The sequence below is a fragment of the Polyodon spathula genome, chromosome 6 (assembly GCF_017654505.1).
Source record: "Polyodon spathula isolate WHYD16114869_AA chromosome 6, ASM1765450v1, whole genome shotgun sequence".
NCBI classification, from domain to species: domain Eukaryota; kingdom Metazoa; phylum Chordata; class Actinopteri; order Acipenseriformes; family Polyodontidae; genus Polyodon; species Polyodon spathula.
Window position 1 is genome coordinate 8,437,990 of NC_054539.1, and position 16,640 is coordinate 8,454,629.

Genomic DNA, 16,640 nt, shown 5'->3' on the forward strand with positions numbered 1-16,640 from the left:
GCTATATAAAAGTACATTTGTATTATATTGTATTGTACCAAGAATTCACCAGCAATATCCCCTGTGGGGTCCTAAATCAGACCCATGAAATAGCCCTCTGTAATTATAAAGCTGCTGAGCAATAAAAACACACATCTATGTATTACAACCATGTGCCAGATGCTTAATAATTTAATACACATCTCGGATTATATCGAAACGATGGTGCTACTGTAACCTTAACTGACGTCATTCAGGCCAGGATATCTTAAACAATGGGGTTGAATCCACCCTCAGCAAATCCCAATGCATACTGCATTCCTCAGGAAAACAAACTCTAAAAAGGCCACCGATGTCAATCCTGGCATATGAGCTCAACTTCAAAATGAAAAGCCATCTGCCCTCTGCAACAGAATGACTTTCAAACACTTTTAAGAGGGTCCAAAGGAGACTCTGCTCCAGTTTATTTAGACTGAAAAATGGGATACTGCACTTGCTGTAGCCACAGTGATTTCCGTATAAACCCCAGGGTCTCACAGTTTTCAGGATGTGATCACAGTCCGACCCACTTACTCTGTGCCTGGAGAGAAGAGGTGCAGAACGAGAGGTCTTTAGAAGAATTGTTATATTCTTTTACAATCAGTCAAAATTTCAGTAGTTTTTACTTCAGATCAACCTATTTTCACAGCTGAATCGAAGACACAGAATCAGTTTCAAAGTGAAAGCTGACAGAACTCCCTTCTGTCCATCTCCTATGACTGACAGGAGCCAACACAATTTAATCCATTTGCAAGTATGAAACAAAATCATTGAAACATGAACATAATACCACCTGCCATGAAGGTTAGACCTAGAGATGTAATCAGGAATGCCACACAAAATCATCACATATGCCTTATAGACTGAAAATTGATTTTTAAAATTAAGAAAATAAAAGTAGATTTTCAGCAAACTCCCCAGACCTCTTAATTTTCCACATCCTCCACCGGCATCAGAAATGAAGGGGCAATAAGCATCAAAATCTTAAAGCCCAGGCAAGAAGCAAGCTGTTACTGCATGCACTGTGCCAAGCCAGAGCTTGCTTATTTCATTACGGGCATCCATTAGTTACTTAGGTTTCCATCCACGAGCAAGGATGTAAAAGCAAGTTGAGCCAATTTCTTAGGCTGCTCATTACACAGGTCTGCACGGAGTGTTTAAAACATTTTGTGCTCATTGGACATGTACACCTGGTTCACGCATCAACCAACAATCCAGCAGATAAGCAATGCATACCCTGCATGGTCAGTGACTGGAGCAAATCCAGTTCAGTTGTTTTTCTTATTTAACCAATCTTGATCATTACAGATCCTGGTAAACACTGCTTGAAAACTTGACCATGTGCTCCAGGAGCCTCTGTAGGATTACCAGTGTTAATGCAAAAAATTACACCTATAGGTCATGTCATCTATCCATTCAGCATCTATGAATGCTAAACCTACGACAGGGGATAGGCATCTACATATAAAATGTATGGCCCCAAGCAGTAGCTAAAAGCATGAATTAGATTCAATTTCTAAAACGGGTGGTATAGTGCATACAAAGGTGCTGATGAAGACCTACAGAACCTGTCAAATACTGAATTCAGTATTATTATTATTTCCCATTTTGTTATTATTAAGTGTGAAGTGTGCACACAGAAAAGTATACTTATCAAAAATATAAAATACAGTGCTCCTCCTTTATAACGCTGTAGTCGGGAGTGATAATTGAGAGACCGTGCTATTTGTGTTCCGAATACTAGTGTTAGTGGAATGGTATTATGGGGAAATACAACAAAAAATAATACATTAAAAAAGTGGAATATCAACTTTTGTTGAAATGAAAAGGAGGGGGAAAAGGTGAAACAGTACTAGAATTGAATTGCTGTTATCAGTTAGGTCAAACTCAAAGAATAACCTGTAGCTGAAACAGATTTAGATAAACAGAAGGGAAAAGATTCTTGCTTTTCAATGGTTTCCTTTTGAAACCACCACTGGTTGCTGCAGTACGAATCAAGCTCTGACCCCATCCCCCATCCAAACACTTTGTTAAAACAGTAATAGTGCTCCAGAGATTCAATTATAAATAATAAAAATCATAACACAAGTTCAGGGTTTGTAGGAATTAAACAGTGAACACTTATGTACTTCAATTTGGTGTCCAGCTGTAAGCGAAAGGAGAGCCCTGGTCAGTTCATCGCGACCTGCAGAGCTCATGTCACTTCATCCCTTCTTGAGGTTCCCAGAGTCTTTTGTCACAAGTTGATGCCATGCTTCTGTAGTCAAGTTCTGAATGCCAGCACTCTTTTTCTACATTTTCTACTCAAAGTCTCTGCATCTGTTTTTCTTTTGTATTATTATTATGATTTTATTTTTTTTGCTTCTAATCCACAGTGTGCTTTAAAATAAAAAAAGGCATTTGCTAACATTCTTATATTAAAAATGGCAGTAAGTCAAAAAAGCATTTAAAACAGGTGAAGAAATCCCTAGCTAGTGTCACAGCAGCAATCTTCTCTATATTCACCACAGTAAAGACCCCCCCCCCCCACACACACACACCACCTGTCTTCCATTGCTCTGCTGCTGTTGTAACAAACATCCATGTTAGTTTTCACAGAAATAATACAAACAATAATTAAAGTGCAAACAAAGCTGCCATGTTTAAAAACAATAATTGTTTTCTTTTTTTTTATGTTTTTCGGAGTGGCAGCATTTAAAAAAAAAAAAAAAAAAAAAAAGAAAGTGTTCCTTCCTTGCCTTGTATAATAAAAATATAACAAAATAACTGAAGGACAACTTTTGAGGTTTATAATTTCCACAGGAAAACTCTATTTTAGTGTTGTTGTTGTTGTTTTTCTGCCCCCTTTCTTTCTCTTTTAAAAGTTCAGCTGCAACTGACTCTACACTGGTTTGGTGTATCCCAATATTCCCACAGGGAAGTGCTTCACGTGAGTAGGCCACTGAGCAGCCAGCTGGAAAAACTTGACATCGTTCCATTCCACACCGTCGATGGAGACTGTAGGGAAGAGGAAGCAAGAGTTAAGAAGAGCACACAGGCTGCCTTCATCCCACAGGCTACAGGTTGTGCTGTTGAGAGAATAAGTGTGATCTTTCTAATATTTTTTTCTATTTGATATGTTGCTCTGCTTTGTCTGTGTATTTCTTTAAGCTCAATGCAAAGACTTGTGGAAAGTTACTGATAAGGACATTCCTTATTTGGGTTTGATATATGGAGCTTGTTAGTGTTTTGTACTCTTCCTGTTGTAATCTCTTGTAGTTTATATATTAGCAGGGTATGTGTGTCAAATGCATGAATAGTGTGTATGTTTATTGGAAGTACATGGACATATGATTGACTGGGTATTGATCATCCATAGGGCTCTGCTGTTTGATTATTAACCCATAAGACACTGGTGTTTGCAGTTTTAGCTGGCCTATTGCATATTATTAATTAACAGTTAACAGAAAATAAATAAATGCACATTAACATGTTTATTGGCTGTCTGTTAACAGTTTAAAAAAAAAAAAAAAAAAAAAAAAAAAAAAAACAGCCTTTAAAATAAAGCGTGACCAAACTGTTTATCTCCAACTGATTATCATTTGTCAGGAATGGCATTTAAGAAAAGAGATTAAAATCAATAAAATTCACAACTGTTTTATAGTCAATTTGGGGAATTACTGTAAGCAAATGCATGAAACGAATGTAAAAAGAAACACTCATTTATTTTAAATAGTACCCGTAATAAAGTTTTAAACCAGAAGATGGGGGTATTGCATTTAAAAGAGAGAGCTACTTGTAACATCAAAGCATTTTCAGTTTTTAGTAACTGGTGCACCGAATATAGACTAAGTTCTGCTCCAGTGCTTTTGACAGATGTACCTTTAAGCATGGTGTGCTGGTGTTTGGCAGTACAGATTAACCTGCTGATCCCATCAATCACCTGACTTTTTGAGTCAAGCTCCTTCTCTTTGGGCTTCTTACTGAGGAATATTACTGCACAAAACAAAAACAACAAAGACTGTAAAGCATTCCAATTTCCAAGGAACACCACGCCACACTGCTTACTGAACATACACCAAAAGTCAGTTTTTCCACAGCAACCTGGTTTTGTTGGCCCACACTGTGTGGAGCAACCAACCAGACATGTGGACAATGTTGGGAAACAATGCCTGCCAATAATTTGTCGGTTTTGTCATGTTGGCAAACATTTTACACTTTTAAGTCTTATTATAATAATAAAAGGACTCTGCTAAACAAAACCCACCCGGCAATATAAGAGTTGGATGAGTGGAAAGAGCAAAGAACTCGCACTTTGAAAACATTCATTAAAAAACAAAAAAACAAAAGATGATTCGAGGGAAACCAGAAACCACTGATCTGGATGGTGTGTTGATACGATGCATAAAGATGTTTGTTCCCAAAACATTTTGTCAACAACATCTGGTACAGATAATTTTGGTGTTGATGTTACAGCGATGGTGATGACCTGGGAGGTCATTTGGACTAAATAAAAAAAGCAGTGGACTTCGATAATGTCATGAGTACCAGGGCTGGCCATTCTAGCGTCAAGTCTCACCCTTTTTGTTCTTCTCCTTGGTGACCACAGTCATGGACATGGTGGCGGGTGCTGTCAGCTCTCCGCTGTTGGGGATCCGGCTGACCTGGAGGGAGCGGAAGTTGCTCTTCAGAGTATTTTTCATGCCCACGTCTCGCTTCTCCCCGTCCTTCTTCTTCTCCGACCCTTGCAAGGTCCAGTAATCCACCTGCAGTCCCATCACCTCTCCTCCTAAACCCGGAGAGCTGCCAATAAAATACACAAGCAAGCAATAAATCCCTGAGGAGAACCTGGTTAAAATCTACTGAGAGCAGTAGATTTTATTTTGATGGTATTGTTGTTTTGTATAGTGTGAATAACTTATTTTTTTAAAGGTGAACTGAATGTTTGCAGTCTTACAAACTATCACATAGTAGGGGCGAACAACTGTTAAACTCTTCAGTTTTCTACATATGTTATTATTATTATTATTATTATTATTATTATTATTGGGATGAACGGCAACATAAAGTACAAGAATTGGTTAAAAAAAAAACATTTAAGAGATACTTAATATTGTGAAAGAAAATAATTCAATAAAGACTTTTATTATGAAGAATTTAATTTATAGCAGATGCCTACAATTGGACAGCACAGGGAAAAAACAATGAAGGAATCTGAATTCCAGCTCTTTTTACACTTTCAATCTTCAGCCAAAACCCGGTGGCAATTGATTAAGTATCTCAGACATAAATATTTGATTGTCTTTCACTAAACAGAAACCTTGAGACAGTGCATCAGTAAGCAGAGACAACACAGCAGAAGGTATATGCAGGATTGGCATTAGAGACTAAGTGAAATTTCTTTGAGTGGGTGGAAGGAAATGATCCTTTGGGTCAATGATCAGCATCAGCACCTGATCCATGACTAGTGTAGAGTGCTAGGGCCACTATTCACAATTAAAAGATAAAAATATATACATTTGGATAGTTAAATTTTCAAGTAAATGAAGATGCATAATACAATGGAGTGCCACCAGGACACACGCCATTTTGAGATAAGGAAAAGCAGATCATTATAATGGGTTGGTTTCCAATACACCGTACAAGATGAAACTGCTACTGTAATTTTTTGAACTATATGTGTTTGTCTGCAATGAATAACTACATCCATATAGTGTAGGAGACACCAGTCGAGAGAAAGCTGTCATGTAATGAAGCGGTGTGTAGAACTTGCTAAATGCTGCTTTTGTTAAGAAGAGGCGTACCCAGCTCCGGACAGTCCGCTGGAGACAGAAGGGGATGGGGGTGGGGTGCAGGTCATCTCCTTCCCATACGTGCTGCCCGCAGAGGCCGGAGGGGATGTCAGCAGATTAACATTGCACACTGTGGCATCATCAGAATCCACTTGAAGAAAGAAAAATACACAATAGAATTATCCACCATGCCCTTGCTACTGCAAACTCATTCAAGTCAAATGATATATCGTACAGGAAGTCATGTACTACATGCAACTTAGCTAAGGTGATGAAACCAGCAAATCAAGCACAAAAAGTGAGAGGGTTTTAAAGCTTATACAGTGCAATCATTTTGTTTTCATTGCAGACCTTATGTTTACAGTTGTATAGCTTTGAGAAATATTGGTTTTAATAGGGTTGCTTGTTCAGAATTACAAAGCATTTAGTTTCAATGAATAATAACAGAAAGTCACAAAAATGACCACCCCTCAATATGCGAGTTAGTGCAGGTGCGTCGGTCCTTCGAAAAGTAGATTAGTAGCAACATGTGGATTCGCTCTCTGTACTTCTCCGCAACAGGAAACAAGTCCAACAGTCGAAATTAAGGTTAAAAACATATTTTATTAAATTAATATTAAACAAAATGCAAACGCTTCAGTCCTTTAGATTATCATGAGTGCTTCCGAGTCGAATGACTCATAGTGCTTAAATACCGAAGATCGAGGTGGCAAATACTGCACACGTGCGGCCCCCTGTTAACGTAAAATATTAGCAATTATCAATAAGCAGTAATTCAGACTTCTCATATTAGACATAAAATACAAATATATATGACTGAATATTAAAAAATAAAGCAAAGTGCAAAAAAAGAAAAGAAAAAACAAGATAACAACAAACGAAGTTGAAGAAAGAAAAGCGCACTCAATAAACAATTAGACTATTCATCCAAAAATACATAAATGGCAGATTAAACAGAACAAACAAATTATACGGGCACATATGTGTCAACATTAGTATGCACACACATATGCATACATACATATGTACATACACACACACACGTCAATCTATGCAAATAACAAATACCATGGACCAGGGGTGTCCAATCCTGGTCCTGGAGGGTCGGTGTCCCACCTGGTTTTTGTTCCAACTGTGCCCTAAATTACTTACTTAGAATAGTAATTGGTAATAATTGGTCCAATTAACCTGCTGGTGTCATAAACCATCTTTTTCAGACCATATCCATTGTCACCTATCAGTAAAATATAACACGTCATCTCTTTCAAAGTACCGTGAGACGGATGACCAAGAAAGGATGAAAGACTTGTGGCTGGATCCCTTGTAATTTGCTAAAACTTTAGTTACTATATTTTTAGCATCACACTGTACCTGGCCATTTAAAGAATGAAGGCCTTTACGATTACATGTACTGCTTCATTTTCAGGTGTACGTATTTGGACATGAGTACAATCTATTGCACCCAATACCCGTGGAAAACCAGCTCTTGCTGGTATCTGGTTTCAGGGAAACGTATATAAAATTACCAGCCACTTTAAACAATGCACCATTCACTTGATGTAAACATATTGAAAAACATAGTGCTGCAGTTACCTTTACAGCAACAGGCTAAGCAGTAGAAACACATGACGTGGGTCCGCAATATAAACAGAGTATACTGCATAAATCAGCTACTGTTTGCTTATTAATTCAAAATCAGCGAATACACTCACCTTCGTTCTATGTCAAGAGCCAACAATTCTTTTTTTTTTTTTTTTCTGTTTTTTTATTTTTACTTTGACCTGCTTTTTATATGAGAGGTGTGTAGCAGTGCGCTAATAAGACAGACATGTGACCAAGTTTACATTCCACTTGTTACTAGCCCACAGATGAGAGGGGAAAATAGCTTTTGGCAAATGATACCTCAAACTCCACCCATTTTGTCTCATTAGACCGTGGACAAACACGGCCAGGAGCACAGCTCTTGCCTATGTGCAAACCTCGGAGGGAAAATCAGGCGCCTCCGGCGAACACAGGCATGTCCTGGCAGCACGTGTTAATGTACTTTCCCCGTCGTAGCGCCAGGCCCTATATGTTTTATTGCCTTAAAGAGAAACCTAGTGTATAATGGATAAGAAATACCATCATTCATGTATTCTTATTGTTGTTCATGTTCTATTACTGATTCAGTCATCACATATAGCCTCAATATAGCAATACAGTTGTCTCCCTGCAACATTCTGCCCCTAGTGGAAATTCAAAATATCACATTTACTCTAAGTGGTATTACTTACACTTTGCGCAGATGTGTTATATATACACCCACCCCTCCTTATATCGGCCCTCGCTATGCTGCGGATTCGGCTATATCGCGGTGCTGGAGTTGGCTCCCCATTTTTACAGTCTAACTGCGCATGCCTTAGCTGCAATATACATAGACAATTTCACTTAGAATTACTGTTCCATTTATTTCGTACTGCACATTACAAACAAAAATATACAAAACCAAAAAACAAAGCATTAATATTGTACTGTTATCATATACACAATATATAATAACACAAAGCAAATTAAAAACCACTTCAGCAAGTAGATATTTATTTTAGCCAATGAGGTGTTCACTTGTGGCAGCAGCAACGCACTAGTAAAAGTCACAGGGCAGTGATGTCAGCTCCCTAGGAACAAGCCTCCTATGTTGAGAATGGGATTCTTTCAATGCAGCGGGTTTGGGCACTAAATTGAGAAATTTAACTGGGGACTGAAGGTGATGAGAATCAATTACCCTCCGCAGTAAGAATTTAAACAATGTGCTGCTTTTTATACTAAAATGAGAAACAATATAGATGGAATCCTTCATGCCGGTTAGGTATGCCCCACCCCCCCACCATCAGTGCAAAATGGTCTACTGACTTTATAACCAACCCTGCATTTTAAATGCTAGAAAAAATGAGTACTGCTTCAGTATCAAGCAGTAATAACAAAAAGGTAATAAAATGTACTAATTTAAAAGAAGAAAGGGTCCAAATCAATACCGTGTCTGACAGTCCAATCAGATTATTTTTTTATGGGTGTAATTTTCATATCCTTGTTTTGTTTATGCTGTTTGTAAGATTTATGGATTTTTAGCACCATTATCCTGATGAAATTCGAGGCAATATTGTTATTCATGAACACAACACACTTTAGGGTTTCAAATCTACAACACAAATTAAAAATGAGAAAAATCCACCTTATTGACCTTCATTTCCAAGAAAACAAAGCAAAATGCTGGAGGCCTGTATGCCTCATTTAAAAAGGCTGTTGGAAACTTTCAGAGATAATAACTCTTCCAGAGATTGTGTTGTGAAGGCCTTGCTGATTTATTACAAGACTCAATAATAATTAAAGCCATTCCTTGGAATCAAGGACATTTGAGAGGTGCTATTAGACACTGTGAAAGCAATTTTAACAGCGCTGAATTCTATTTACAACAAATTTTAGTCCCCGCTGACAGGACATAATGTATACAGCTTTAGATTTCTTTTAAAGTTAAGCCGTACTTTTGCGACAGTTTAGCATTTAGTATATATATTAGGTTTTACACTGTAGCGTTTTCAGCTGCTCACACAATAATCTCTCTGTCTCTCAGAGTTTGATACATAACAGTATACTTTTATGAAAAATATTCCTGGATTTAGAAACAACATTTGGATTAGTGAAATGCATACCACAGGCACGTGAATGTAGTCTATATTTTTTCTATATTGTCCTTTGATAAAACATGTTTATAGATAGGGAAGGTATCCCAAACCAGGAATTCGGATGCTGTGCCATGGAAATGGACAGATCCATGTTGGAAGGGAATAGCTGAAGCACCATGATATACCATGGAATGTTGTGTTCAATGTAAAACAAAGAGAACTGTTTGACAGTAAAGGATTACTTCTGTAAAGACAATACTAATACAGAATCCCCATTAAGCAGATTTATTAAGTTAAGGACTGTAATAAGATCTGGCGCCATTAAAATGTCTACACACAAATGTGATCTCCTTTATTCACTTCGTTTTTCCCCAGGACAAGATTTACAACAGTCTTACCTGAGGCAGAGAGATTCTGTTCCACAATCCCCACCTTTACCACCTGAGAAGTGGAAATGAATAAGGAGATTTATTGAAGGGTTTATTTCAATATATAAAAAAAAACTGTTACAGACTTGCTGATCAAAGCTATCAAAATAAAAATTTCAATTAAAAGTCGACCTAATTCTTTGAGGGGTGTTTCCCCCACTTCTGGTTGATGATACATAAACCACATGTGATGGAGAAGAGAGTTCCAGGACAGTTTGCATGCAAAATAAGCACTGTGTTCTGGAACTCATGCCCACAGGGTTAGAATGTGCCTTATTGCCCATATTGAAAACTTTTGGCCCACACAGGTTCTCCTATTTTACCCCATTTTAAACTCAACACTACACATCAGCACAAACACAACTAGGGCAATGAGACAAAGCAGTTGGATCTATATCATCTATAAAACAGCATAATATTTTGATGCAGAGTACTTTATCTTGATTAGACAGATATTCAATAATGTGGTGCGAAATAGGCAAAAGTTAAATCACATCTTTTGAGATCTTACCCCAATAAAAGGGATGAATTTCTGACAAGAATCATCATCGGGGCTGAGAACAGAAAAGAAAGAAGGAGCTAGATTTAATTTTTGCTTCCAGAACAAGTCTTTGGTTTGAGTGCCTGTTACGTTAGGTTTGACCTTCAGAAGAGTCTCAGATCTTGCAGGACAAATGATTTCAAGATCAGAAAGTCAAACAGCTCATATCAAAACAACCAAGGTTTCCATAAATGCAATATAGATTAAAAAAAAAATAAAGACATAAAAAAATCACACAAGATAAATAATTCAGCCACCATCCCTTTGTAAGTGACGTTAAGAGATTATTTATTTCCCATGATAAATGAGATGAATGCGTAATCCTTATAACTGGTGAGGTCATTGCTTTGTTGGAATGTGGGGTGGGTGTGGGGGTATTTTGGTCTACAAAGAACAGAAAAGATGAAAACTGGACAAAGCTGTGCATAAGAACAACATGGCAGCCTAGCCTTTCAAAAAGTGATGCCACCATGCACATCTTCTCTCCAGCTGTGGACAAACGTTTTGTATCACCTAGAACTTTAGAACTGAGACACAGACATTCTGTATAAAAAAATATAAATTTAGACCTTTTGTTTAACATTGTGTAACTAAAGAAACTACAAAATGTCTACCAGAAGCCATAACAGTAGTAGAGTATTTCATGTTAGATTTCGAAATGTTAATTATTATTATTATTTTTTTTTTAATTTGTCAGTTTTTTGTCAAGTATATGGAAAACTACAAAACAGTATGTAATTCAATATGTTAACGTAACATTATTCATCAGGTTTCATTCAACTTTATAAAGCAAAATGTGTTAATTCTATAGGGGTGATGCAAAACTTTTAGCCATAGCTGTAGTTTTCCGGGGAATGTAAATGCTGCACATTCTCAAGCTTTAACCTGCAGTTCAAACAGCTACTGCATGCTGAAATATAAGTCAACATTACAGCTTATATGGTGTATTGAACCTCAAACTTGTATAAAGCAGCTTCATCCAACTTATACCTCACTCTTTTTTTACCTTCTCATGCTCTCAGTGGACAGAAGTGCTGTAGTGAATGTTACAGTACAAGCATTTACAAACAGAAAGAAAAACAAGACACACTTGCATGGTTAAAAAACCAAATCCAAACCAGTGCCAGGGGAAAAGTGTGGAGAGGTTAAAGAAATTTGCAAGTAAATAACAAAACGAAAAAATACCTGACATAAAAATCAAAATACAAACTTCTTTTCCTTGAATGCAAAAACCAAAAAAAAAAAAAAAAAAAAGTTATATTAAATATATGTGGTTAAAAAATATACTGTACCTTACTTTTATATAAAAAATAAATGAACAAAAAAAAAAAACCAGAGCAAAATAAATCTTGAAAAGGCGTTGGTTTTGATTTAAGATCTGCAACCAGAACATTTCCCATCTGTGGAATATACGTATCTTATGAGTGAACAACAAATGAAACGTTTGAAGATTAAATTCAGATTGTCTTCAATCGTTACAAAATACATTCTAGTTTGTTTTAAATGTAACAAAATGTTAGATCTAAAGTCATAAATATAATTTCCTTTTAAAAATAAAATATTAATATACAGTTAAGGTGTGATCAGTTTGCACATGAAAGGCCCATAGAAGCTATTCTTTTTCTATTTCAATTACTTCAACTACTTTTTCAATGACAGACAGCATTTCATGCTCATTAACTGATTGTTCTGGGGAAAAAAAACAAACAAAAAAAAAACAGGGCATTAATCTTGCCCTCTGTACCTGGTAAACACCTCTTTCAAATGATCGAGGCTTCAAAGCTCCAAGCAAGATTCATGCACGGTACAGTCAAACTTAAGGAAAAAAAAAAAATGTGCAGAATGCTTTTATCTGACACATTCAGACAGGATAGATCTCTTTACCTCTTCTGTTTATAGGTGAGCATGGCCTCCGAAATGGGGAAATGATGGGAAATGTTGGCACCCGCTATGTACTGGCTAACACGACTGGCAATTTCGATGTTATCTACAGGAGATGAAAAAACAAAACAGGAAACTGTGTAGCATGCTGCTGTGCGATCTCATAATGCAGTCAACAACTGAAGACTCAGTCCCAAGGTGAATCGCCGAGTACAAACCTGAACTTGCATCCAACAAGTACTAGCAGTTTTTTTAGGATAGGCAAATGTAAGAACTTCTGCATCCGAGGGTAAGATGTAAATGAGGCAGGGTTGGAAATAAGGCTCACATTGCATAGTGGTTTCAGTTTATTTTAATATTGGTTTAAATCAATCAATCACACTCAGCTCAGGGCCTCTGCGGTCTGACCAGTTAAAGCTAACTCTGAAATGTGGAACAGATTTCGATTTCTGTTCCTGCTAGATGGTATTTCATGATCAGTTCTTTAGGCAAAATAACCCTATTAACCTTTATAGTGGCAATTTTGTTTTCTGGTTTTGTACAGTCATATTTCCACAGCAATGGTTTGTGACTCCTCCACAGTTACATTTTGGGTGGTGTCTAAACCCTACCTACAGGGGTATGCCTGAAAGCAACGTTTAGCAATAGAGGGGTAAAGAGTTGGAGAACATGCCACACCTTTTAAAACATTGTCATTACTTACTGTTGCTGCCTTCTGTGTGCTACATACTGCATAACATTTATTTTTTAAACAAATTCGCAAATAATTTAGTATTTTTAGCCACATTCTTCTGGATACTTAATTGACTGGGGGATAGCTACTGTTACAATGTTACTGTTTCCAGAGAAAATCTCCAGATTCACAATCAAAATGTGGTATCAGTTCTGTGTAAATACAAGCTCTCTCAGACATGTTGCCTTTTCCACAACAGCAGTGTTTGAAAGGGACTAATTCTGTAACGCTTCAATGTTCTACTTTTCAATAGAAATGTCTAAACAGGAAATAAGACTCTTTACAGAAGTGTAATCCTCTAATCTCTCACCTCTATAAAAATGGACCAACCCAGATTCATCCTCCACCGTCTGTATAACCTACAATACAGATCGCTTCACGCTTCTTCTGTACAGATTAGACTACAGCTGTCCAGTTTCACACATACACAGTACTCTAGGAAGTGAAGCATTAGTATAGCTTGCCTCTGTAAACACAATCCAGATCTCCAGTTCCTCCATGATGCACTTGGAGGAAACGCATTGTAAAACGTCAACAGGAATAAAAGTCTTTTGAAAATGGTTAAGAATCAAAACAAGATAGTACTAATGCATTATTATTGTTATTATCTATAATTATATACCTGAGTTTGGTGGTTCTGTTTTGCAGAAGATCTCCCTCCATGCTGTATCCATAAAGATGTTGTTGAATTTGCTATCAAATGATGCCAAGTACTTGGCTAGTGGATGGGAGCCTGAGAAATGTAAAAGTACAAGGCCTTCATAAGCAACAAATGATATGATTATAAATAAATACATTTAAAAAAATGACATGCAGAAATAAGTCTTGACATAATCAACAACTTGCATTCCAACACTGCATTCCTACCACTGAAGCAGGCACATTTACTACTGTGTGTTTTAAATGCCCAATTTAATGTTTCAGAGGATTATTATTAAAAGGTTGAGTTTTTCAGTATTAAAATTCATTAAAATACAGGGTTTTAAAAGGAATACTAACATTTCAGAATATAACACCTTTAAAAGATTTCAGTGCAATGCATGTAGACTATATACTGTACAAGGATAAATCAAACTGCAGTTTACTTGGGGGTAAATTATATATATTGAAGTTATCTATTTAAGAATTTAAGTTTTCCTCTACATGCTAGTTATACTAATGAGTTATATAAGAGGTATACATTATCCAAGAGATACACATGCAGTGCAGAGTATGTGCATGGTGAACCTGCACACTGGTCACTTGTTACTGTCTTACCAATAGGGATGATGAGGAACCGGATGTAGTTGAGCCAGTCAGGAGTCTTGTTTGCCAGCTGTTCCACAAAGAACCTCAGGATGGTGCTCAGATAACTCTGATCTCCAGCCACAGCCACTTTTATTGTAGGAGGCATCTGGGAATTGCAGTTACAGCTGAAAAGATTGGTAGGTGTATTCAATTATTATTGCAGGATGATTGTCTGATGCATTACTACACACCCCAGGCCACAGAAATCCAAGACAGAAATTAGACTGCGATGGTCAACTTGTAAAAAGAAAAGGCATGCTGTATCAGGATAGTCTCTGACATTGCTTCTTTCATATGTCTTTGCAATAACAATTTAAACCATTATTCATCATAAGAAAGCTCTCAAGCTCTGCATTTTTGGGGATCATCATTTACACACACAGTCGTGATTATCAAAGTAAGAACAATAAAGAGAGAACAATAGTCTGCAGAGAGTGCATCGTAAAGCTGTATAATATCGTCTATGTATTTTAATCATGTATAATACACATTTGTATTTCAAAAACCCTTTATTACAAAGTAGACAGAGCACTATGATTCCATACATAGTAGAGATACTATCATACATAATTAACATAACACTGCATGTTTGAAAAGGTCATACAATGAGAAGGCTTCCATACGTATAAAAATATAAATACCAATTCCCTTTAAAAAAAAAAATTAACATATGCTTAAAGTGCAAACAGTTGATTTGCACATGAAAGGCTCAAAGCAGCTAATATTTATTTCAATTCGTTTTTCAAATGACAGACAGCATTTGACACTCATTGTATTTGCAGCTTATTGATCTCTCTAAACATATTCAACAGCTGTCTTCAAGTGGGATACTTTCAGAATAGTCTGACGCGACTTTTGACTTTAAAAACTTTAAAACAAATTATTACTTTAAAAAACGGAACCAGGGATATACTTTTCCTGGTACCATATCTGGCTAAGGGGGTCTAATACAGTTTGTAAAGGGTTGTACAAGTTATCTGGCTATTATGCAAGCTCCTTTGCTTCTCACCCTCTTTAAAATATTGTCTTACTTTCTTTAGCAAAGCTGTGGAGTTTTTCAACAGTTCACCACATTATTCTGGTGTCTGCTCTCAATGAACACAGTTCTCCCCAGCCTTTGCAGGTACAGTAGGCTTGTTTACTGTAGGTCTCGGCACAATTCAATACAACTTCACAGCTCATCAATATGGATGCACTATCCATCTATCAACACCCACTGTATAGGCATATAGGAGGCCGACTAACATGAATTCTACAGGTGCTATGTTGGATTTGGAAACAATTAACTTGGGATTCCTTAAGAATAGTGCTTAAAAAACTAAAACAACTAGAGCACGAATATGAGTGTGAAGTACAGGGAGCAGTGTTTCTTTTGAAACTGAGCACAGAGAAAAGTAGGAGACGCTGGCTTTAATGTGGTCCAGCTCTTGGGTTTACTCACAATCTCTGGATCCTGGTAACAATAGTGTTAAACGCTGCCTGCACGTCCGCCGCCGAGCACGTGGAAACAATCGGCTGATTCTGCTCATGTAGAATCTCAGACAGATACTGAAACAGGGAGCGGAAGGGAAAATGAATCTAAATTTAATTAAATACATCAAATAACATGGCTTAATAAGGGTGCCAGTAGGATCTGGCAGGAAAGAAAAAACACGTCCACGCAAGCATTGTGGCTTTAGGCGTCAACTTCAAACCACAACCAACACAAAGCAAACACATTCTTCCAAGGGCCAACAATGCTTTTTTGTAATTGTGTCAAAACTCTTGTCCCCTTCATTACTATTCAGGAAACAGTGCAATGAACTGCAATGGATTTCTTCTAACAAAAACACAATAGAAATCAAACTTTTCAGTGGATGTTTTTCAACTAAGTTCACTGCGAAGAGAACTCAAAACACCTAAAAGATCTAGATACATTTGTATCCTTTGCAACAGTATCACCTATTCCTAACAAATAATGTAACTGTTCTCCCTCTTTCAAATAAACAGATACTGTAACACATATTCAGTGAAACTCAAAACAGATGTATATGTACATTACGCATAGCGTGTAGTGGCTGTGTTGCATATCTTTATTGTATAATTTACTGTGCGATTACAGTACAGACAGCAGGCTTTTTTCAGACCCTCAAAAGAACATATCTGGCACCCCATTGTACATCTAATGGTTCGATACGGTACCACACCCACTTCAGCCAATCAGTGGTGTGTCTGTCATATGGTGCATATTTGGTATTAAACCCCTCCCTCCCATCTGTCCTTAACAATCTCTTCTATGAGTAGCCAGTATTGTTAACAGTGGCTGGTCTCCCACCAAGCAGT

General features: G+C 37.0%; 1 protein-coding gene across 2 annotated transcripts in view; it reads right to left on the reverse strand.

Annotated features, from left to right (window-relative positions):
* Positions 1-1,741: 1,741 nt before the first annotated feature.
* zmp:0000000755 (phosphofurin acidic cluster sorting protein 2) overlaps positions 1,742-16,640 on the reverse strand; it is a 77,030-nt gene continuing 62,131 nt past the window's right edge. Inside the window, exons 15-25 of one of the 2 annotated variants that reach the window (XM_041251966.1) lie at positions 15,760-15,866; positions 14,289-14,443; positions 13,654-13,764; positions 12,302-12,404; positions 11,603-11,635; positions 10,388-10,430; positions 9,847-9,889; positions 5,802-5,940; positions 4,577-4,800; positions 3,880-3,993; positions 1,742-3,015 (exon numbers count right to left, since the gene is read on the reverse strand). In XM_041251966.1, coding sequence (XP_041107900.1) covers positions 2,900-3,015; positions 3,880-3,993; positions 4,577-4,800; positions 5,802-5,940; positions 9,847-9,889; positions 10,388-10,430; positions 11,603-11,635; positions 12,302-12,404; positions 13,654-13,764; positions 14,289-14,443; positions 15,760-15,866 — 1,188 coding nt within the window. In that variant the 3' untranslated portion in view covers positions 1,742-2,899. The remainder of the gene's footprint in view (positions 3,016-3,879; positions 3,994-4,576; positions 4,801-5,801; positions 5,941-9,846; positions 9,890-10,387; positions 10,431-11,602; positions 11,636-12,301; positions 12,405-13,653; positions 13,765-14,288; positions 14,444-15,759; positions 15,867-16,640) is intronic. The other variant, XM_041251967.1, reaches the window with a different exon arrangement.